General features: G+C 46.6%; 1 protein-coding gene across 2 annotated transcripts in view; it reads right to left on the reverse strand.

The window, feature by feature from the left end:
• Nucleotides 1-22,164, reverse strand: part of lsp1a (lymphocyte specific protein 1 a) — a 30,234-nt gene extending 8,070 nt beyond the window's left edge. The window contains exons 1-11 of one of the 2 annotated variants that reach the window (XM_076733903.1): nucleotides 22,098-22,164; nucleotides 21,779-21,880; nucleotides 11,637-11,783; nucleotides 7,060-7,459; nucleotides 6,663-6,799; nucleotides 6,323-6,563; nucleotides 5,635-5,772; nucleotides 4,080-4,123; nucleotides 2,154-2,235; nucleotides 647-778; nucleotides 383-478 (exon numbers count right to left, since the gene is read on the reverse strand). In XM_076733903.1, the coding sequence (XP_076590018.1) occupies nucleotides 383-478; nucleotides 647-778; nucleotides 2,154-2,235; nucleotides 4,080-4,123; nucleotides 5,635-5,772; nucleotides 6,323-6,563; nucleotides 6,663-6,799; nucleotides 7,060-7,459; nucleotides 11,637-11,783; nucleotides 21,779-21,837 (1,476 nt within the window). In that variant the 5' untranslated portion in view covers nucleotides 21,838-21,880; nucleotides 22,098-22,164. Of the gene's footprint in view, nucleotides 1-382; nucleotides 479-646; nucleotides 779-2,153; nucleotides 2,236-4,079; nucleotides 4,124-5,634; nucleotides 5,773-6,322; nucleotides 6,564-6,662; nucleotides 6,800-7,059; nucleotides 7,460-11,636; nucleotides 11,784-21,778; nucleotides 21,881-22,079 lie in introns of both variants that reach the window. The other variant, XM_076733904.1, reaches the window with a different exon arrangement.
• Nucleotides 22,165-22,378: the final 214 nt, after the last annotated feature.

A 22,378-nucleotide genomic window follows, 5' to 3' on the forward strand; every position in this document is an offset into this window, starting at 1 on the left:
ACCTGAACGCATCACGTCACTGTCAGTCAGTGGGGGAAGAAGTACTCAGAAGTATTCAGTAGTGAAGTAAAGAGTAGTAAAAATACGTAAAAATACTCTGTTACCAGTAAGTCCTGCATTCATTATCCTAGTACAAGTACAAGTACAGAAGTATCGTCAGCTAAATGTACTTCAAGTATCAGCAGTAAAAGTATAGTGCAACGTGGGGGTCGGGGCCCCTCGGAAGGGTCACCAGATACATGTGAGGGGTCGTCAGAAGAGAAATAAATGTATTGCAGTAAAAAGCAGAATATTTCCCTCTGAAGTGTAACCGAAGGAAGGTGAGCGACACTGAGCTGAAAGAGGAGAATTAAACACGTTCACGTTCATCTTTGTGACTCACCGTCGGCCTGCAGGACGACTGTCTGCCGCCGTCAGACGGGCCCTTCACCCACTGAGTGATCAGGTCGGCCACGCCCACCTTCAGCCCTTCAGTGTCCTGGTTCAGAAAAACACAAGAGAACAGACGCTGTGTTCACGTCTTCGTTCACGTTCAACCCGACAGCACAGACGATCTAAACAATCAGCAAAGTGTGACGGTGGACGTCATTCGGTCTGAGCAAACGTCACACGCTCACAGTCTGCTCTCCTGTTTGTGTTTTCTCACCTTGCAGCTCGCTCCCTTGGTGGGACTCCAGGCTTCTCCGGCCTCAAACAGGTTTTTCTTGGACGTGACGACCTCAGGTGAGCTGGGCAGGTCGGCCGGTGATGCCTTCACTGCCCGGGCCTCCAGCGAGTTCTGCACAACAACAACGACAACAACAACAACACCGCTGGGTTAGTGCACATTAATGCTGCCATTTAACTAAAATGCTAACTTCTGATTGGATAAAGGGTGCCACACTTCTGATGCAGTGAACTTAAAGACAATCATCATGCAGCAAGAATATTTCATCCTGTTTCAAAATACATCACGAGTGTCAGTGTGTAGAAAAAATGCTGCATGAGAGGTGATTTCAGAAAATACCTGAAAGAAGCTGACGTTGAACTGGACAGAGGCTGAAATACACTCAAGACTCTGAGGACTCAACTACAGACTCTACGACATTTAATGAAAAAGTGGCTGAGGGAAAAGTTCATCGACGCTCTTTGTGTCGAACCTGTTTTTTAAATGCTCTCTATAAATGAAAGCGCCTTGAGTGAACCCCGGGTCATCCAGCGAGCTGTTAATCAGCCTGGGAACCGCCCGAGGCGACGAGTGAAAACAGCCAACGGAAGGATGAAAATAAAGCTCTGAGCGTCGGGTGTTCCCGTCGTATATCTGTCCGACACACACAAACAGACGTGGTGCGGTGTCATCGGCCTGGTGCTGCAGAGGTTCGTGACCTCAGCACAAAAAGGGTCGGAGCCGCTTTTAAACCATTAGAGTCTGAAGGGTCATCAGCTGCCTCTGAATGAGAGGGTTCACACACCGTGGAGGAAAAGTTCTGCATGTTGGAGTTCGATACCCTTGATGTTAGTCCATCAAAACCAGTTAGCTTAGCTTAGCTTAGCTTGTTTGAGCTCATTAAGTCCTCTGTTCTCTGCACGATGCTCAGACTCTGTGAAGGTTTTGTTTTGTTCGATACTTTGATCTAAATCCATTTTTGGAAAGGCGAGTTATTTTGGGTTTTCTTAAACATTTCAGTACCTGTTAAGGTATCGAACGTTGTTCAATCTCAAAGCTCAGTCTGTGAACTCTGTCACATTTTTCACATTTCTTGTCAAAGTCAAACATCTGCATCATTGATACGACCAAAGACACTAAATGAGAACAACTTGATGCTGATGCTGATGTAACGAGAGCCTGCTGGCCTGTTGACATCAGCAGAAACACTTTGGCTTCAGCTTTGGTCCTAACGAGCGTCCAAATCTTCAGTCTGTGGAGCGAACGGCCAATCTGACCACCGCAGGACAAACCCGTCCTCAGGATTGGTGGACACGAGACGCCCCACGGTCCAAACGCTCTGGGAGTCCACAGGACGCTCAATAATCAGCTGATTAATGCACAATGACGGGTTCACCACCTCATTCTGAACACTTTACCATCACCCGTCCCAGGTGTGTGTGTGTGTGTGTGTGTGTGTGTGTGTGTGTGTGTGTGTGTGTGTGTGTGTGTGAGTGTGTGAGCTGACCTCCACGGCGTGGACGTACTGCTCCATCTTGTCGTCGATCTTGGGCAGCAGGACGAGAGTCTGCGTCTTCTTAAAGCTGTTACTGATTCACACAAACAGGAGATGAAACAGTTCAAGCAGATCTGGGATCAGGTGAGTCTAATTTCTCTTTAAGCTCCACCTTCTCAAAGGTCGCAGCACCTGCCGTGCCTCCACCCTGTGTCACTACATTACTGATAAGCTGAGCTTCATCTTGCTTCAGCTCACAGTGACTGAAACGTTCGGGACTCTTCATCATTAAACTAAATGGAGTAACATGAAAGATGTCGTTTCCCCTGAATTCAGCCTGATGTGCTCGATGTGTTTCTGAAAACTTTATTTTCAGTTTTTTCTCACAGAACAAAATCTGTGAAATCCAACATCAACCTGACATTTAATTAGGTTTTTTATTTATTTATTGTTTAATAAATGTCTGTGTTTTCGTTTCTCTCTTTTCATGAACCTTTTTGAGCTGCTGCTGGATGATTTCATTCGTTCACAGCAGGGGAGGAAACCATCATTCATTCATCACCTGAACCGCCTGTTTCAACACGTCTGAGGGGCTGCTGCAGGGCGACGCCCACTCTTACACCTGATGACGTCTGACAGCACCTGAGATGACGTCAGACGTCGCTGATCTCACGCGTTTGGATGGAGATGTTCTGGTTCCTCCTCGGCTGGACGGTGTGACTCTTTTACCTTCAGTAAAGTCTGAGCAGGTGAACCTTCCACCTGTCACACCTGTCAGTCACACTGAAAGCTACAGATCAGCCAAAAGCTGCACAGATACTTCATAACTGAAAAAGAAGTGGAATCCGTCCAGCAGCTGCTCTGACTCTGACAGCGTCTCTGTGGTTTTCGAGAGTCAGTCGATGAGAATAAACTACAAAACTCTGAAAATCAAAGACAGAAATGGAGGAGCTGTTTGAGGAGTTATTATAGGTACAACGTGAGAAACACTGATTCACTCGCTCTGAGTCGATGCTATCGTGACCTCTGTGCTGACATGAACGTGTTTCTGTCAAACTCTCTGAATAAATCCAAATCTTCAATCCTTCCACAGATCAAATGACGGAGATGTGACTCCTCTGAGAGGAGGCGTGTCTCAGCGCTGACCCTGCCGACACGAGGCCTCCTCTGAACGCTGAACTCTGTCCCCGTTCCTGCTGCAGTTATTCTTCAATGAAAAGCATCCACACAGAGGCTTCACCCCCGCTGAGAGCTCCTCGGAGCTGATCACTTCCTGCTGCAGACGGCCCGAGCCGCCATACCTCAGCAGCCACCAGAGAAAACACAGCCGCCTGCATCTGGACCGAGTTAAGCCCATCCATAAATCACAGCTGAGGAGGGCGATGCACTGAGAGAGGCGGAGACGTGACCTCTGACCCTCTTCAGCGGCGTTTAGAACAAAGAGCGACCTGGAACAAGCGGCTGAAAAGATCAGCCGATTGATAGAGATTAGCGATTGTGCTAATCACTTTCATTTATCTTCAGTCCAAATACAAACAGTCTGTGGTTCTCAGGTGTGAAGATTCATTCGCATCCCTGTAAACTGATCTGACTTATGACCAGAAGAAGAATCAGCAGATCAGAACGGCCATCAGTCACAGCTCAGACGAACTGCTGGATCAGTGAGAGCGGCTGTGCTGCAGGACGTTCAGGAGCTATTATAGATTATTATGGTGGTTATTTAAAACTAATTAACTTTAATATTAGATCCTATAATTTCCAAAGATGTCGAGGTTGTCAGGCTGAACTTTGGTGGAAACGTTTCTAAAATGACATCCAGCTTTTTTCTATTTGACAGACTGATGCAGCCATGAAACCAGAGACAGAACGATCACTGTGGATGGTGTTGATGAGGACACTGATGAGGACACTGATGAGGACACTGATGAGGACATTCACCTTTTCTTCAGCGAGCGGTTCAGTGACTCCGTCCTCTCTGTGATCTGAAAAAGAAGAAGTCTGAGGTCAGATTTGTGGAGGAGCACAGGAAGTTCTCCATGTTGGGTCAGCTGGTCTACATCAGACTGAATGAGGAGACCGGAGCAGAGCATGATGGGAAAATGACTCAGGAACGCTGTGGGTTTTCTAATGAAAATTTTCTGAGCTTGTTGTCAGCAAATAAGTCCTGTTGTACTGATGCATTTTGTATTTCTGTTAAAACTTTATGTTTTCTGACCACAGGCTCTGTGCTCTATGTGAAGGCTCTCTGCGTTGTTGGACTCTATGAACAGACTCGTGTTGCAGCTGCAGTCGTCACATGTTCGTCATATGTTAGTGAAGCTTTGTTTCATCAGAGGACACACAAACACACACACACACATACACACACACACGCACACACACACACACACACACACACACACACACACACTTACAGGAACAGCTTTAGGGGCATATTAAAGTACACATAAAGTATACGATGCTACAGTATATTAAACTTAATTGATCATTTACTGTGAATGCAGTCACTCATTTAATGGATATATGTCTTATTATACGTCTGTTATAATGTAATTATGCTGAAGAACCCAGCGTCACTTAGTTTGATGTTGTTAGCTTGACATCTTGTTGTTCAGATCACACACGTGGAGAACATCTGAAGGATCTAAAGATCTGTCCATCCTCAGTCACATTCAGTGGAATCAATGGGTTTGTGTTGGGTCCAATCAGCACCAGGTTTCTTCACTCAGGTCTAAAACGAGACCGTGTGGAGACGAAGAAGGCCTCATGGCCCCGAACAACAACTAAAGCACGACGTTTCGCTCAAACTCTCACTTTTTTTATTCATTCCGAGTTTGAATCATCAGGTTTGTCTGTTGTTCTGTGAACCCATGAGGCAGCTCTGTCTGTAAACACTCAGTTCAACGAGTGAGAAGAGAAACTAGACGGTGCACAGGTGCAGCAGTCACATGCAGTGTCATGCACATGGACGTCACTGATTTCACATCCACATACAGAGACCCCAAAGTCCAGAAGACGCTTTTCTTCTTTAAATGTTGTTTGGACAGATTAGAAAGCATTCGTCAGGACTGCAGGTCCAGACAGGACAACCTGTTATCAACCTGCCCGAGATACGAAAGCCTCGTTGTTCAGGACTTTGGTGGTTCTGTGTTCAACAGCAGGAAGTCAGGGTGCGCTCAGGTATGGAGGGAGGTCACTGTTCACAAATCAAACCCACACACTGAAACCACTGAAAGTATCAGTGAGTTCTCTGAAAACACTCCATGCTTCCCCCGGTGCGGCCGCGACACGCTGGCTTATCAAACACACACACACCAACACACACATGCGACTTACAAGCTGCGCCTGAAGCCGTCGGCTGTGAAGGTAACACACAGTTATTTGTCACTGAGGTGACGTCTGTCTGCAGTCGAAGGACAGTTCACCAAAAACAAAGCAGCCTTCTTTCTCGTATCAGCTGCAGCTCGAACCAAACAGCAGGACGGACGTTCACCTTGTGTGTGGGAGCTTTGGGACTGAAGGGACTGAACATCTCGTCTCCGTCCGCGCTGGACGTACTCAGACTCTTCATCCTCTCTGCCGCCTCCATCCTCCTCCTCTCGATGTCCCTCTTCATCTGCCTCCTCTCCTCCTGGGAGTCACAAACACTGTTCAGCTCCACATTTCTTCACCACCTGCACGGGTCTGATTTGCTGTCAATGCTCCAGAAAAGGCTTCTTAAAACCATTTGGACAGATTTTACTTTTAAAGCTAAAATCACCTTTTCTGGCCACACACCCTGGTTTCGGTCTCCACCAACTCCTGAGACTAAATATGTAAAATATCTCTGCCTGTTAGTTATAAAGCTCAAATCTTTGCGATAAAGAGGCTAAAGGCTCTGTGGACCTGCAGAGATGAAGATCATTCTGTGTGTTCATGATTAGATGAGTCAACATTTTTCACATTAACGTTGATTTTTCTTGTTAAAGTATAAAAGTACATCGATCATTGGAGCTTTGCTGCTGAATTTCTCCTGGTCCAGATTTCCTTAAACACTTCACGCTCGATGTTTAGAACCCCTGGAGAAGATTTGGGGATTGGATGGAGCTGAACTTTAACAGGCCGCTGTGGCTCATAAACTCCACTTCACCCAAATCAACCTCCTCTGCAAAAACATTCAGGATTCAATGCCGTATGGTCACCTCCTCTTTGGTCAGCCGTTGCTGCTCCTCCTCCTCCCTCCGGCGCTCCTCTTCCTCCCGGACTCGACGTCTGTCCTCCCTCCTCCTCTTCAGCTCCTCCAGCTCCTGCTCGGCCTCGGCCTGCCGGTGTCTCAGCTGCTCCAGCTCCTGGCTCTCCTTCTGCTGGAGGCTCTGCCGGATCTTCTCCAGACGCTGCTCCGTCTCCAGGATGGCGTCCGCCTCCTCTGGCTCCATCACTCTGCTGTGCACACCGACCAGGGAGGTTTAAGATATGACCTGCTGCTATTGTTGACCTGAACCGCTTCTGTTAACGTTAAACATTTGTCAGCACTCGACTCACCTGGTGGGTCTCTTTGTCTTGATGTGTGATGTCACTTCCTCCCTGGTTGCGTCTCCATTGGCGTTGCTGAGTTTCGGCTCTTGGTGAAGGAAAACCTTGGACGTGTAGGAGATTTTAACTTCTTTTCTTTTCTCCACCTGAACATGGAAAGTTCAACAGATCAGCTGTTCAAACCCGTCATGTGATTTCAGTCAGTTCAGTTGTCTTACCAAGACCGGGTGTGACTTGTGAAAACTGCTTTTGTCAAACGACGTTAACTTTAGTCTGACTTGGACCTGTTCAAATCACTACACTTGGTCCTGACTTGGACTTATTCTGAAGGTCTTTGAGACTTGACTCGACTCAGACTCGTCTAGGTTGAATTAAAACCATTGTGGGGGGTGGGGGGGGCACTTACTTCTGCATTCGGCCTTTGAATCTCCTCCCTCCTTCTGCTCATCAGCTCCTCTCTCTTCTTCTTGTCCTCCTCCTCCCTCTCTTTCTCCCTCCTCACCCTCTCAGCTCGAATCACCTCCTCCTCACGCTCTTTCCTCCTCTCCATCTCCACCTTGGTCCTGTCTAGCTCCTCCCGCTCTTGTCTCTGGAGTCGGCTGGAGGACGTGACCGAGGCCTGGACGGCCTTTGCGGGTACAGCTTTGTTCACCGTGACCTCCTCTTCGTCCTCATCCTCCTCGCCTCCCTGGTTGAGCTCCTGCAGGCGCTGCTGCCTCCGTCTCTCTCGCCGTTGAGTCCAGTCGCTGAAGCCTTCGTCCTCCTCCAGAGACGGAGAGCTGCTCGGCTTCAGGTCGCCTTCGTACCTGAGGACGAGACGGGAAGGAGAGTTCAGCCAGAGGTGTCCTCAGACTGAAATAAACTGTGTCCTCTTCAGTTTTTGACCACTCAGTCGCTTCTTGTGGTGCGCTGATATCAAACTTTATTGTCTGTTGGACCAAACTGGCTGATTTTTTAGGTTGTTTGTGTTAAAATCTTTTAGCCCCGGAGACGTTTTATTTTTAAACTCATCACGAGCAGCCTGAGCTTTCCTGATGGCTTCCTACGATGTTTTATATAATGTCTCATAGTTTTGAGTCTGTGTTGATACGATGCGACAGGAAGGTTTGGACGGGATTCAGACACCCTCAGCGGAATCGGCTAAATATAATGTTTGAAGTTTTGTGGAGATAAAACATCATCAGAAACCACCAGGAAGGCTCAGACACTGAGGAATAACACATTTGGCAGCTATGAAGGGTTTCAGAGACCGTGCAGTTGGTCGGGATGTCTCTCCCGGTGGAGGTTTAACTTGTTGATTTTACTCTGGAGAAGCTGAAGGGTCATCGGTCCTCACTCAGAGTCACTTCAGAAGTGACGGATGGGCTGCTGACAGCAGGTCTGAGGAGCAGAGCTCAGTTTCTGAAAGGCGTTAAGTGATTTTAGTAACGAGCCTTCAGGGCTTCAGTAAACAGAGGCTCAGGCGTTCAGTGCGTCCACGTCAGAATAATCTGGACTCATCATGACTGTAATCAGGATACTCTGAGGACGGTCTGTCCAACACTTGGCTACGATACCTTCACAGCTTCTCCCCAGATCTGCTGCAGATATTATTAATCTGCAGAGGAGGGACGGCTCCTCCAACACCACCATCAGGACGAACTGCCTGACTGGAGAAAGACCAGAACGGTCTGACTGTCGTCTGCGTTTAACAGCTGAAACACATCAGATTAAACACAGCAGAGTAAATCGTTTCTCCGCTGATTAGTTTCTGTAAGCACAGAGCCATTAGCAGCCGACCAGCTGACCAATGGCTAACCTCGGCCACAGCTGCAGGAGCAAGCAGCACAAACAGGAAATGGAAACCTGTCCAGAAAACATGTTACACGCAGCGATATTTGGGATTCGTCTGGGACTGTTTTTCTCGTTGTCTCATTTTTCATGTGTTTGTGTCACAACTGCAGTTTTATTTAATGTCTGTTTGGAGATTTGAGGGTGTCGGCTGAGAAAAACAGTCCTCAGAAACACATTTACTGTAAAACAGAGACAAAAAACAATAAGATTTTTTATCATGTGACACTTTCTAAGCAATCAGACAAATAACATCCAGTGATGGTGGAATACAGCAGGACACAATGACTGAAAAGAAGCAGAGTAAACAGACGAACACCAGTCGAAACCAGCGTTGAAGACAGATGATGGATCAACGCTTTGCTCGTTCAAACCAGAGTCCTGTGACTTCAGGATCGGCTCTGCTCAAGATTTGAGGCCTGAAGCCAAAAAAAAGCCCCCAAAACCCAAATGACTGGTGGAAAAATGAATCTGTTTTACTAACTGACTTCACTTCGGTGAAGGTTTGGTACAAAAACTATTGGTTAGAGTTTGTGAAAGAACATGTTTGGGTTAAGATAAGTACAGTGAAGTCACAATAATGAGTACTTTACTGAAGTTAGAGAACATGGTTAAAAGAAATCCGCGTTGACTGGAAACAAACAGCAGTCTCTCCAACACGATCTCAATCCCAGCTCGTCACGTATGGGCGCCTGGTCAGGACCCCTTTTCACTGGGTACTCCTTTAACAGTCAAAGAACAAATATGTGCCTGCATAGCAACGTCTGGTTACACTTTCAAAATAAAGCTCGATAAGATAAGAAACAGGGGCTTAGTGTTGTGTAACAGTCGCACTTCAAACTGATTAATTAGGCTCAGGGAACAAAACTACTTGGATTTGCTGCATTACTGACCATTAGTCCACCAGGCTAACTCAGCGGATTAGTTACTGTCATGGAGACAAAGAGAGAAATTTCTTCACACATTCTAAAAATCATCTCAGCAGCTCCTCAGCGTTGACGGTGCTGCTGGTCTGAACTGGACGTGTGGAGTAATCATCCATCAGCGCTGAAGATCTGCAGCTCTGCACCAAATCACTGCAGCCCACAGCTGAATTCATTGTTATTTAATGTTTGAACTTAAGTGTTAAATATTAATTAAGTTGATTAAGTGAACTTATCACCACAATTAGCACAGCAGCTCCGGCCGGTCCCTCCGCTGAATGAAAGCAATCAAAGTGTGTTTTGTGTTCCCAGGAGCTGGCAGAAAGGAATTCACTCAGCATTCCCCAGATGATTAAGACGCTCGGGAGGCCGGCGGAGCCCCCGCTGCATGATGGGAGTCTGATCTCTCAGCGGCAAATCAGCCTTAACGAGCGGCCATGGTTCTGTTTCTGCGTGTCGGCCGATCGGCTGTGAAGTCGACACCTGGACGGATTCCTGAGAGGAACGAGTCAGTCGAGGGTCTCCGTCAGGAAACACCTCCTCGAGAGTTTGATGCAAAACTTATTGTCAACTCTTATTATCTGAAAGACTGTGAGCAAATCCTACGAAAAGACCAAGAAACAAGGAACTGATTCTACAAACAAGCCTCAGAGATCTTCTTCCTCTGGTCCATTGAGACTCATCAGTGAGCCTCACTGCTGCTGTGGCTGACATGTTCCTTCATCACCATGAACACACACACACACACACACACACACACACACACACACACACACACACACACACACACACCGTCCTGCTGCCACAAACACTCATGACAGCACCACATGTGGATTCATCCGCCGCTGAAAATAGTCCCTGACAAATGCTCTGTTTCCTCCTGTTTGATAAGAATCTACAGTGAGGAAGTCCTGAGACGACTGGTTGGTTCATCAATGACCAGACGCAGATTCGCTCTGACTGGATGTTTGATTATACATGCAGCAAAACCTTTAAACACCTCTCGGGCAGGAGATTGATGGTTACTTCAGCCAACATCCGTGGACTCAAGCTCTGCCAGTATTTGACCTCTGAAATCCGACATGTCTGAAATCACGCAGCAAACTCAGGGGATTTCAAAACAGCATTACATCACCGCTGCGTCTTCCAATTACAGACTGCAGCAGCCACCTCAGGACGAGTCACTGCAGCCTCCGACCAGCTGAGCCTGTGATGTGATGGAGGAGAAGGTGTTGGAGGCGCAGGCTGTAATTAAGAGCGTGAAATTAAAAGTCGGCTGAGACGCCACAGGCTGTGACACGGCGGTGGTTTTCCCTGGAGACGCTCTGTAGTAAACATTCTTTGGAGGTTGTGTAATGAGAAGGCAGCTGTGTGTTCGTCCTCACGTCAACACGAGCGGGGACGAGGTTGTTTGCAGCTTTTCCCAATGGAAACATTAGTTTTATGTGACCAGGCATGAAACCCTGTAAACCAGCGAGCGCACGACGAGCGGCGAGGAGCTTTGAGTCTCACAGCTGGGAAACATGACGACAGACTCCGTAAACTCGCAGTTATCACCCCAAGAAATAACACAGGCGCACACTTAGCAGCTTGTACAGGAAGTCGTTGGACGTGATGGAAGCGAATGAATAATGTTCTGCACTTAATAACTTCCTCTGTTCCCATGATTAAACGGACAAGGAATTCACCAGTTTCTGGTCATATTTGCATTTTTGTGTGGCGAGACAGAGCAAGAATGTTTGGTTACGTAGATTTTCAGATTGCACCTACCAGCTGTTAGCATGCAACCCACTGGATTATTTAAAGATGACGTGTCCAAACTAAAACGAGGCTGGTCTCTTAGGCGCTTATGAAGGTGATATGTTGGAGATAACTGCACCACGCTGGTGTGAAAGACAGGTTGAAATTCAGCAAAATGAATCTTGTTTGTGAGGACAGAACAGGACTCGGATAGAAGATTTCTCTCCATGTTTCTGTTCTAATTCTTAGTTTTCACTGTCTTTGTCCTCATGCATGAGCTCCAGCGCTAACGTGTGACAGCAGCTCTGTCAGCTGTGTCACAGTAAGTTAAAGTTAACTCAGCATTTCCTGCTGCTTCACAATCAAAGTGTTCAACTGGAGAAAACATGGGCAGGCTTTTATTGTGAAGGAAGTGTTTGATGCACATTTCCTTTAAATCCCAGAAGAAACTTCAGGTTCATGACGTTCTGATTCAGTTTTCTGTGCTTACATCTTCTCCTCTGCCGGCGTCTCGTTCTCCGGTGAAAACTCTTCGGGTGTCGAGCCTCCGTTCGTCCAGCGTGACGCCTCCCGGGCTCTTCGACGACGCTCCCGCTCCACCTCCTCAGCATCCTCGATGCTCCTCTGAGCCGTCAGCCTGCAGAGCAGGAGCACACAGTTCAGTTAGTACAGGTGGGAGGAAACACAGTACCTTTACTACAGACTCGAATGTATCAGTACTTCAATGCAGTATTTTAATTCTCCGAGCAAAATGTTTTGTTTTTTTTGACTGCAGATTTAAAGACAAACATCACAGGCACATGAATTCTGCTCCACCACCATCTATGTGTCTACTGCAGGACTTCTACTCCATCCCAGTTCTTCTCCACCTCCACCACTAAGGATCAGACTGGAGACCGAACAGCCAATCAGAAATGACCTTCTGCAACTCTTCAAATGCAAAAACTGATCATGTATCAGACACATGCAAATAAATCCGCTGACAGTTGAATGTTTCCTCACACTGAATTATTCCTTGTTTGATAATGAAGCTCGATTCCATCATCAATCAACGAAAATGATTTATTGACTTTTACATGTCGTGACTGTTCTTCCTCTGTGGTGTTGCTGCTCCTCGCAGTCTTTCATCATTGACTGTAGAACAATAAAATCTTAATAAAAGTTGTCTCTCGGTCCTCCTCAGGTCTTTAACTGAGAGTCTGTTCGGCCGTGAAGAACAGATTCAGAACATCTGTCACACCTCAGATGATGGGACGATGGCGAATGTTTATCTGCAGCGTAAACACACGAGCTCTTCGCCCCGAGTCATCATGACATCACAGCGTTTATTATACGCGTTTAATAATCGTTAATAAGTGTTTATTTATAACACTGTTAATCTTTATTGATCCGGAGACGACACGCCAAACGTGAGCGCTCACACGTTTACTTATTAAATAAATGTAATGTAATAAAAAGTATTTCTGTGTATTCGCTCGTCTGAGAAGCTTTTATTCTGAAAGTCCTAAATGAAGGTACCAGTGTGTTTTTGTTTGTCCTGTTTCAGGATCAGAGGAGACGCTTTGAGGACTAACAGCTCAATGAACTGGTGTCCTGTTACGACGCCCCCATTTGGCTTCTGGTCACTAATAGATCCCTATTGGCTCCGTCTGTTCCTCCACCCTCCACTTTCTTCCACAGACGGATGGATGGAGGCGGGACAGGCTGTGACCTCTGACCATCTCTCCGACCTCTCAGGTGAAGTTTGCATGCAGGTCAAGCTGCAGGGTGACAAGTGAGACGAGCTGGTGAACAGAGTGGAGCATTTAGGAGCTAAAGAGCCAGATGTTCCCTCAGGAGATGGTGGAGACCAAAAACAGAGCTGAGAGAGGGATGATATCAGGTGACACAGACATGACTATGAAATGAATGTCATGTTGTTCTGTAACTGCTGGGCCTGTAAAAAATCAACTGTTAGTTCAACATCATGTGTCAGTGATGTGGTCTCAGCTTGTTTCTGCTGCCCCCTGGTGGACAAAAAACTCTGTTACTGCAGGTTTAAATAACAGCGTTAAGCTTGTTGTGGCTGACTCTATCTGGAAAACATGCTGAACTGTGTGTCTGTGAGACGTCCCCGTTAATCCTGCGTCCTCTGATGGACTCGGCTGTTTCTTCAAGTGCTGGAAAAACTATTGGAATCACTGAAAAAGATCTGACATCATGTGGGCGGTGATTCACAGGTCTGCAACCAGGACACTGATGAGCTCTGCACTCAGCATCAGCATCACTTCCTCCTCCTCCTCCTCCTCCTTCCTGTGGGCAGGCAGGATGAACTGGGAGGAAATGAATGAAGGGGGGGAGGTGGAAAGGCCGGAGAACAGCTGGATGTGGGTCAGAAGCTCTCAGATAGAGGCTGGGTGGTGAAGAGGTAACATTCAGGACGAACAGTGTTTGTTTTAGAGGCGGTGGGAGCAGCAGATAGGCAGCGGTCACTGTGTCCGACAGGATGGCAGGGACAGAAACAGTTGACTTTCAAAATAAAAGCTTCCTGGAGCTTATTGTTATTGTTTAAAATCCATCGGTGGTACTCAAAACACGTTAAAGCCAGACAATATTTTTGCTGAACAGCGGCCACTGTGGCCACAAGTGGTAATTACAGCTTAGTGGTAAATGCTAAATGTAGCGTAAAAGTAGCACCAATAGAAAAGAGCTGAAAGGTGTCAGTTACACAGCAGCATCTGTCTCGAGTTCGCACACATTACCAATATTTGGTCTGAACTGCTGCAGCCAAGATCTTTTCCTCAACCTAGCCAAGTAGTTCTGGTGCCTAAACGTAACCAGACTGCGACCGTTTCACGACGTTGATGATGAAAGTCCGGTGTGTCTGTCGCTGATGCTCTCCAACAGTGTTTTTGGGAGTCATTGTTTACTGCTTCGTATCATATAGCCATATTGTGTGTTTACATAAAAGCTAACTGCTAACTGTACCAAACTAAAATCACAGGTTTGTACTCGAGTACAGTACCTGAGTAAATATTTTTAGTTACACTCCACTCGTCCTGTTAGCTGTGACCTCCACCCAGCACAGAGGGGCGTCGTGGGTGCCCTGACAGCAGGGCGTAGGTGGCGTATAAAACCTGGCTCTGGCTGCTGATTGGTCGGTTTATTCTGCGTTGTCAGCAGTTTGAACTTCGACCCAGCGGACTCTCCCTCCTCCACCTTCTCGTTGCGTCTCCTTTCTCTAATCAGCGCTGTGGGATTCCGTCATACTTGGCATCGACTCCAACATCTGATTCAGGCTAAATGATTAATCCCCCTCAGAGTGATTCTGAAGTACCGGGATTACCGGCAGCTTTGCTTCCTCCTCCTCGTCCTGTGTTTTATAAAAACCAAATCTTTTGCTCTCGCTCATGTCATCTAATCATCTGCCTGGTCTGAAACCCTGAGAGCTGGTCTGGACCGTGTCGGGCTAATGATGCCTCTCCAGACAATCACAGCAGCATGAGGACACACTTTCACTTCCTCAGTGGCAGTTGAGCAGGTTTTCTCTAAGCCTGTGGTTGTTTCTCTGTAAACTGACTCCACAGGCAAGACCGAGCACGCTGCCTCCACCAACGTTTCCTCAGATGAAGGCTGACAAAGTGCCCTTGAGCCCCGGAGGTCGGTGTGATTGACAGAAGGTTTGACCCTCGACACACCTGAGCTCAGAGGTCAGCCCGAGAGAGACCAGAGAGGTGCTGCTAAAACTGAGGAAAGAAGATTAAACATGATAAAAATGGGATTTTTGGAAGGAAGGCGTTGAATTTATGGAGTATGTTTTACTACCTGGTGACAATGATGGTGACCATGAACATTCCCAATATTTTATTGTATTTTAAATAGATCTTGTATGGTTGTAAACCAGATTTTAACCTTAAAGACGAGGAAGAAAACAAAGATGAAGAAGAACGCAAAGAAGAGAAAAAAGATGTAGAGGATGAAGAGGAAGACAAAAGAACACGATTCTGAAAAGAAGAAAAGGCAAAAGAGAAGAAAAACACAAAAAAAACAAGAGAAGAAGAAAATATGAACAAAAAGAGAAAGCTCAAAAGACAGAAGAAGACTATGGATGACGTCCCTGTTAAATTCACCCTGTCTCCTAAATTATTATTTTTATCAGCAATTATTTTCCAGATTTTCCAGGAAAATATTTTTGAAGCAGAGCGTTTCGCCTCGGCTTCGTCGTTAAACAGTTTCTGTTTTTGTCTGTATTAATTGTGTTTATTGTTGGTGAACGTTCGGGAGTCTGCACAGGGTGTTTTATTTTGAAAATTTACTGGATTCTCTACCGGTATCTGACTTCCTGTCTGGCTGCAGTTGGACGCATTGTTCATCAGAAATGGACTAAAAAACAACATGCAGTGTAAATCAGAGAGGGTGGAGCTGCTGGAAGGTGTATTCTTTCACCTTTGATTCACCTTTCCCCCACTTCCCGTCTTTGTGCTAAGCTAGGCTAGCAGGGCGCACAGGCTGAAACTGATCCCTCGTCTCGTCCGGATTTCTGACTGTTCCTTTAAGGAACAAACAATCCTCCAGCGTTTTGATGACAGACTGCAGATTTCTGGAGGGTTTTTGGCACAAAGACTTTAAAAAAGTTAGTTGTGCAATCATCAACATTCGCATCAACCAGAAACACGACACACAAACCAGATAAACGCTGCATCACCTGCCAACAGACCATCCAAACCACTAAACCACACATTGTTGCTCTCTATCTGCCCGCACTTGTCCAGGCTTCAGCTTTATTGTCCAGCAATGTTCCACTGGAACAAGAGTGAAAGAGGGATTCGCCGTCAGGAGGAAAGAGGTTAAAAGTATTAAGGCCTCAGCTGCTCTTTTGTAAGCACACATGCTGTCATCGGCGGGTTGACTCGGTTGAATGACACAATAATAACACGGTTTCCTTTCAGCCTGAGAGCCTGCCAGGCTCCGCGGGACAGACGAGGACGGTGGGAAGACGTTTGTGAGATGAAGTCACTGTTGTGTTGAGACAAGTCAGGACGGCATTGAATCACTCACACAACAACAAAAAGACGCCACTTCCCAGAAAAAAAGTCACCGGAGTCACCAGACGAGTTACGAGGAAGGAGCCGGGGGGCTTCAACCTGCCCAGAACAGACCTGAGAGCCAAGCTGCTGCTAATGTGTCTGCCAGTTCCTGCTCCGCCGCAGCTTCTGCAGCGTCCCCGTCACTGTGCCCGGGGTTTCAGAACACACAAACTCTCTTTTATTGCTCCACTTCTCTGGCAACACATGATGCAATGACTTTTCAGTGTTTAACAATACTGCAACTGACCATCAAAAATGTGTTTTTAGCCAACAGGCTAATGGGTTGACGGGTCAGTCCAGACTGGAATATCTCAACATCTATTGGATGGACTGGCACCAAGTTTTGTTTCCCTCAACAACAGCTCTGACACAATAAATGTCTTGACCCCTTGAGCGATTCAACCCGGGACATTTAGTGAGCTGGAATTAGATTATTGAACAGACTGAACCAATCAGACATCTTCCTGCTGAATGATTGAACAAGACAAGAGAAGCTTTTACATTCAGTTCAAGTGTTGATACACTGCTCTGATCTGGCTGCTGATAAATCAAACACACCTGGAAATACTGCGGAAAGCCCAGTCAGCCGTCACTTAGCCGTTCTGTCTGGATGGTTGAGGGTCTTCAGACATCCTGGTCAGTTTGGTTTGATTAAAGGAAACTGCAAGTCCTGCCCAGATCTGGACCTGGATCATCCAGCACCCACTGCAGATATTTACGTGTCAGAGGTGTTACTGAGCTGTTGTCAGGCTGAACAAAACCTCTGTGGTGCCTCTGCTTGAGCCACTCTGTTCCTCTCATTATCAGCAGTTTTCAGTGTCAGGGACAGCAGATGAAGCTGATCCTGATTTTAAAGTCTCACAAATACTCCATGACAAGGACTGAGTTTATATTCCTACACCGCAGTAAAGAGCTGAACACGAGCTGCTTGTAAACTGCACACAGCAATGACCAGCAAGCAGTCAGACACCAGTTGTCACCACCAGAAGTCCAACAACCCCCCCAGTCATCGAGCAGACAGTAATCGCCCTGTTGTGGCTGCATGTCTGGGTGTCCGTCCCCCCATGCAGAGCACACGACGGCTGCAGCTCATTTCCTACAGATCCTTGAAGTCTGGGAGACCTGCAGGTTTGTTTGCATGCAGACTTTAACTGGACGACATCAAACACATCAGACTGACCGGCCAAAGCTCAACGCGAGGGACCAGAATAAAAGGAGTTGATGAGAACAGAAGGCTCAATGTGAAACTAAATAAACCAAAACCCCAAAAATGCAACCAAGACCAAAGAAAACAAACGCTGCATCTGAAGCTGCATTTAGTCCAAAAACGATAAGCAGTAGAAAAGAAGAGAGCGAAGGTGAAGAGGCGAGTGCCCTGAAAGTCTTCCTCCGACCAGAGAAGCTGGGAAAGTATTCTGGTTCATGCCGGGGCAGAAATCTTTGATATGGTTCCCACATCAGTGACCGATGCCCTGAAACTGCTTCGTTTGTTCCTACAAATTAAATGTTGCTGCTTCTGAATTCGTAAACCATCTCTCTCATCTGTCCTCTGCATGAAAGAGGAACTCCAGAACGTTAAAGATGAGCTGGAACTCAGTGGATGACGTCTGCAGCAAAAAAAACAAACTAAAAGTATCTTCAGCAAAACGAACCTGAAGCATCAAACGTAGGAGGAACAGAAGAAAAGACTGAGCAGACTGAACGACTTCATACAGCGTTTGAAGGTGGAGTACGTGCTGATGTTACCGTCTCACCTTCTTCATGATGGAAAAACACATTAAAATGTCAGGTTCACCCTCCCTCCCCTCATCCTGAGCACGAACGCCGCCTGTTGCTGATTGGCTGGCATCGTCTTGTGTAGCTAACAGGAGATTCATTGAATTTTAAAAAACTGTCTCGACTTTCACGACTCACCGCTCCGTTAAACTGTTTCGGAATAAATCTCTGACTGTGCTTCATTGATTTTGTTCCTTTTTGTAAAAACTGTCCATCGTGAGTCATCGATGACCATCGGTGGAGCGCTCTGTTCTTCTTTAAACGGAGGAGTCCTTTCATCACAGATGGACAGAATCGGCCGCTCTCCGCCGTCACGTCGTCACGCTGAAGCCGACCGATAAAAACTCGTCATGTGCTCTCGCAGAAACAGGAAACGCTCTCTGTTTGCTTTCCCTCCATCGCTTTAATCCAGACAACCTGCAGAGGGAGGGAGAGCTCAGCACCCCATCACTCATCAGCTCACTCCACCCTCCCCCCAAAAACATTCCTCTGCCTCTTATCTGCCCGGACCGTAAACACTGAGGACACCCACCCACATGTGGGGGATTCAGGGGTCAGAGGTCGCAGCAGTCAGCTTGTTTTGAAGCAGGTATGCCTCCTGGATGACATCACACCGCTGAGGGTCGATCCCGGCCGGGCCGGGGGGTGTTTGTCTCCAGAAAGAGCTGATTGAAAACAGGCCTGCAGCTCGCCTGCCGTGACCTGCTGCGATAAATCTGATAACGGCGAGTTCTGGGCTCAAGACGCCGACACTTTCTGACCACGCTGAGCTTTCCATAAGCGGCCATCCGGCTAATTTATCATATTAACTCTAATCAAACAGTTTGAATTAATGTGTTTATGACCACTCGTCTCCAATTCAGAACAATGTGAGCATGACGACTGTCTGTATGTATGATGTGTGTGAGGTTGTGTCCTGCTCAGTGGAAAGTGGAGACTCGTTCTCAGTGGTTAACAAATAATAGCAAAATAACTTAAGAACTGCATTGATTGCACAGACAGAGGATGTCCTGATTAGAGCTGCAGATACACTGATAGAAGGGTTAGGTTTAGGGGTCAGGGTCAGGGTTAGGGTTAGGGTTAGGGTAGGGTTAGGGTTCCATGTTGGGCTCACTTTGTGATGATCAGATACTGCAGCACAATGACACGCAGCCAGTCTGCGAGGTAAATATGGAAATACGACAGCGTCAACAGACAATGTTCAGCACCAAAACTGTTCCAGGTGACTTCACGGACAAAAATATTTTCAAAATAAAGGCAGGTGGAGCAACAAAGGTGATGCAGTTCTAGAAAAAGATAACAAGCCATTTAATGACATAAGAGAGAAAACAGATGTAAATCAACAGATGGGTGGTGCACAGTGACAAACAAAGGAAGTGTGACAAGCCGTAAAACTACAAGGGTGTGAAAACCAAACGCCCCTCAAGTGGAGCTCGACTGCTTCCACTTCACTCATCTCTTATTTTATTAACAAGGTAAGAGTGACAGCAGGGACGACATGTTCAGACAGATTCAACCTTGCAGCATTTTAACAGAAACCGTTTATATACAGGTCGTATTTAATAACTAGATCACACGTCTGATGTGGAAGATCTTAATCTGACAGTGAAACAAGAGTACTTTGTTTGTCTCCACCACTGTTTTTCTGTAAACCACAGCTGGATTCAGAGTCATTAACTGTCATGTACATCTGTCTACCACATCAGAAAATACACTAAAAACACAAATATGTTTTCAGTAAAAGGCCTGAAAAAGAAGACAGAGCATTCATCTCACCTTAACTTTAAATTATATACTGGAAAGCTGTCAAAAAGTATCAAAACCACATATAAATATACAGATGTAGTACTCATATAAAGGCTGAGCATTAATTTCTAACAGTGCTTCAATTCCATGATGACTGGACTCCATGTGCTGAAGAAGACCATGTGATACGACCAAAAGCTCCAGAACTGCTTTAAATGGACCTTGTAGTGAGAACGTCAAGAAGGAACTTTCAGTCTGAACCTTTAAACCATGTGAGCATTTCTGAGTCCCAGCTAATAAACTGGAATCAGTGTGTGAGGCAACTCAACAGCTCAAAGCCTAAAAATGCAGCATGAATCACGCTGTCAGATGTGGATGATGGATGTAAAACAGCTCAGCTAGCGTCCACGTCGTGCTGGTTAAGGAGTTGGTTTTCTGAGTGATGTCACCGCTGCCGTCAGCCAGACCGATGCCATCTGCTGCGTGGACTGAATCACGGCGAGACGCCGCCTCCTCCAGCTGTTATCTGCTTCATAAACATACAACCTGACCTCAGATCTCGCTGTGAGTCAGAGGTTTACACCGAGCTCGCTGATTATAACGTCGCCGCACTCCCTGAGACGCCCTGAAGGCAACAACTGCAAGACTTTCATACAGTCAGTGACAAATCCATGCCTCAGCTTTCTATAGGAGACCTCTGGAGGGGACGGACAGTCACCAGTTACTGCTTTGACATCCCAGTCCACAGAGATTCACACACTCACCAAGCATCTGATGAATCACCCTGACTGGAACTGATTACAAGTCTACAGATCAGAAGATTAGAAGGTCAATACTACTCATATCTGCCCATTAAATATAAGGCTGCAGCCGGCAGTTGGTTAGCTTAGCTTAGCACAAAGCCTGGAAACAGAAGGGGACAGCTTGTCTTCATACACTCAAGTCTTTTAGAGGTTTAGAGGTGCTGGTTGCAGATTTTGTGACTTTTGGAAGAAGCAATGCGAAGAGTTTCCACTCTCTGTGCTAAGCTAAGCTAAGCTAAGCTAACCAGCTGCTACCTGTAGCTTCATATCTTAAGGACAGCTTGAGAGCGGTATTGATCATCTTATCTAAGACTCTGTCAGACTTTAAAGTGAGAAAATCTTCACATTCATACGGTTTCTGGTTTGATCCGCTGAAGTGTGTCATAGTGGAAGAAACCAGCTTCTGATGAAGACCACAAGTACAAAAGACTAATAGAAGAATTTTTCCGCCTCACGAACAGATCACTGATCGAGACTCTCTATGATCATCTCATCTGACACAAAGACCAAAGAGCGAAGCCTGCTGTCGTACTGCTGAGTCCAGTGAAACCACTGAGGAGTCAAACTGGAAGCTGACACAGGATGGAAGAGAATATGTTCCCCAAAGACAGGACGCGCCGCCACCCGAAGGCACCCAGAAAACAAAAGACTGACTCAGGTGACCTTTCACCTCTGACACAGGTCGGCGACATGACTTCCCCTCTCTGTGAAACAGAGAAGCCTCGGGCGTCCAGGTCGCCTCAAACCTCCCAGTTAGTCTGGACTCACAGACGCAGGCGACGCCACAGAAAACCAGCGTTTCCTGCCGTCATTCAGCTGATTTACCTCTAATTGAACGTGCTCGTAACTGTGCTTTAAAGGGAAAATAATAAAGATCACTGAGCAAAATGGATTTTTAATACTGCCCCTTTGTTATGATTCATCCATGTGAGTGGGGGTAAGTCGATTCAAATCCCCCCAAAACCCTGCGTGACCCAAAACACCAGTAATCCCACTGTTCCCATTAGACAGACGTGTTTATGGCAGAGACACTGGAAATATGAAAACAGGTTCCTGAATTCTCCTCTGAGGCAAAGATTAGGATTTTATTTCTAACCTCTAACTGAGCTGAGTCAGTGTGTGTGTGTGTGTGTGTGTGTGTGTGTGTGTGTGTTTAAATATTAACCTGAGCTGCTTCTTTCTGTTTGTGAACGCAGCAGAAACACACAGAAACCAGCAGCAGACCAGGATCGATCACATACCTCATCAGGTTTTGTAAACCCTGTTTGCTGGAGTTTCTCCTCAGCAGACCGTTGGACATGTTGGCCTCTTTTCTTCTTCTTCTTCTTCTTCTTCTTCTTCTTCTGGTAGAAACAAAACAGATCACACTGAGCACAAATCTCTCCTCCTCTTCTTCTTTTCAGTTTCCACCTCGACACTGAAGGCAACTTTCTGTCTGTCCAGCAGCCGCACCGAAGCCCAGAATTATGTGTGTGTGTGTTGCACTGTCAAAACCTCTTCTGGTGGTTTCATACACACACACACACACACACACACGCTCACGCACACACAATCACTCACTCGTCTTTAGTTGTATGTCACAGTCTTCTCCCCTGCAATGCTTGTTGGGAATATCAGCGCAGCTCGGAGTGACTCCCTCCTCTCGGTCTTGGAGGCTGGGTTTTTAGTCATTACACTAACCCCCCCCAAACACACACACACACACACACACGCACACACACACCTCACCCCCTCCCTCTGTCCTACATGTGGTTTTCATTGAAGAGCTCAGAGCGGCGGGGCCCAACATCTCTCTCTCTTTTCTCTTTCTGTGCTGCCTCTCTCTGTTATGCCGGGTCATG

Source organism: Chaetodon auriga, chromosome 6 (genome assembly GCF_051107435.1).
Source record: "Chaetodon auriga isolate fChaAug3 chromosome 6, fChaAug3.hap1, whole genome shotgun sequence".
NCBI classification, from domain to species: domain Eukaryota; kingdom Metazoa; phylum Chordata; class Actinopteri; order Chaetodontiformes; family Chaetodontidae; genus Chaetodon; species Chaetodon auriga.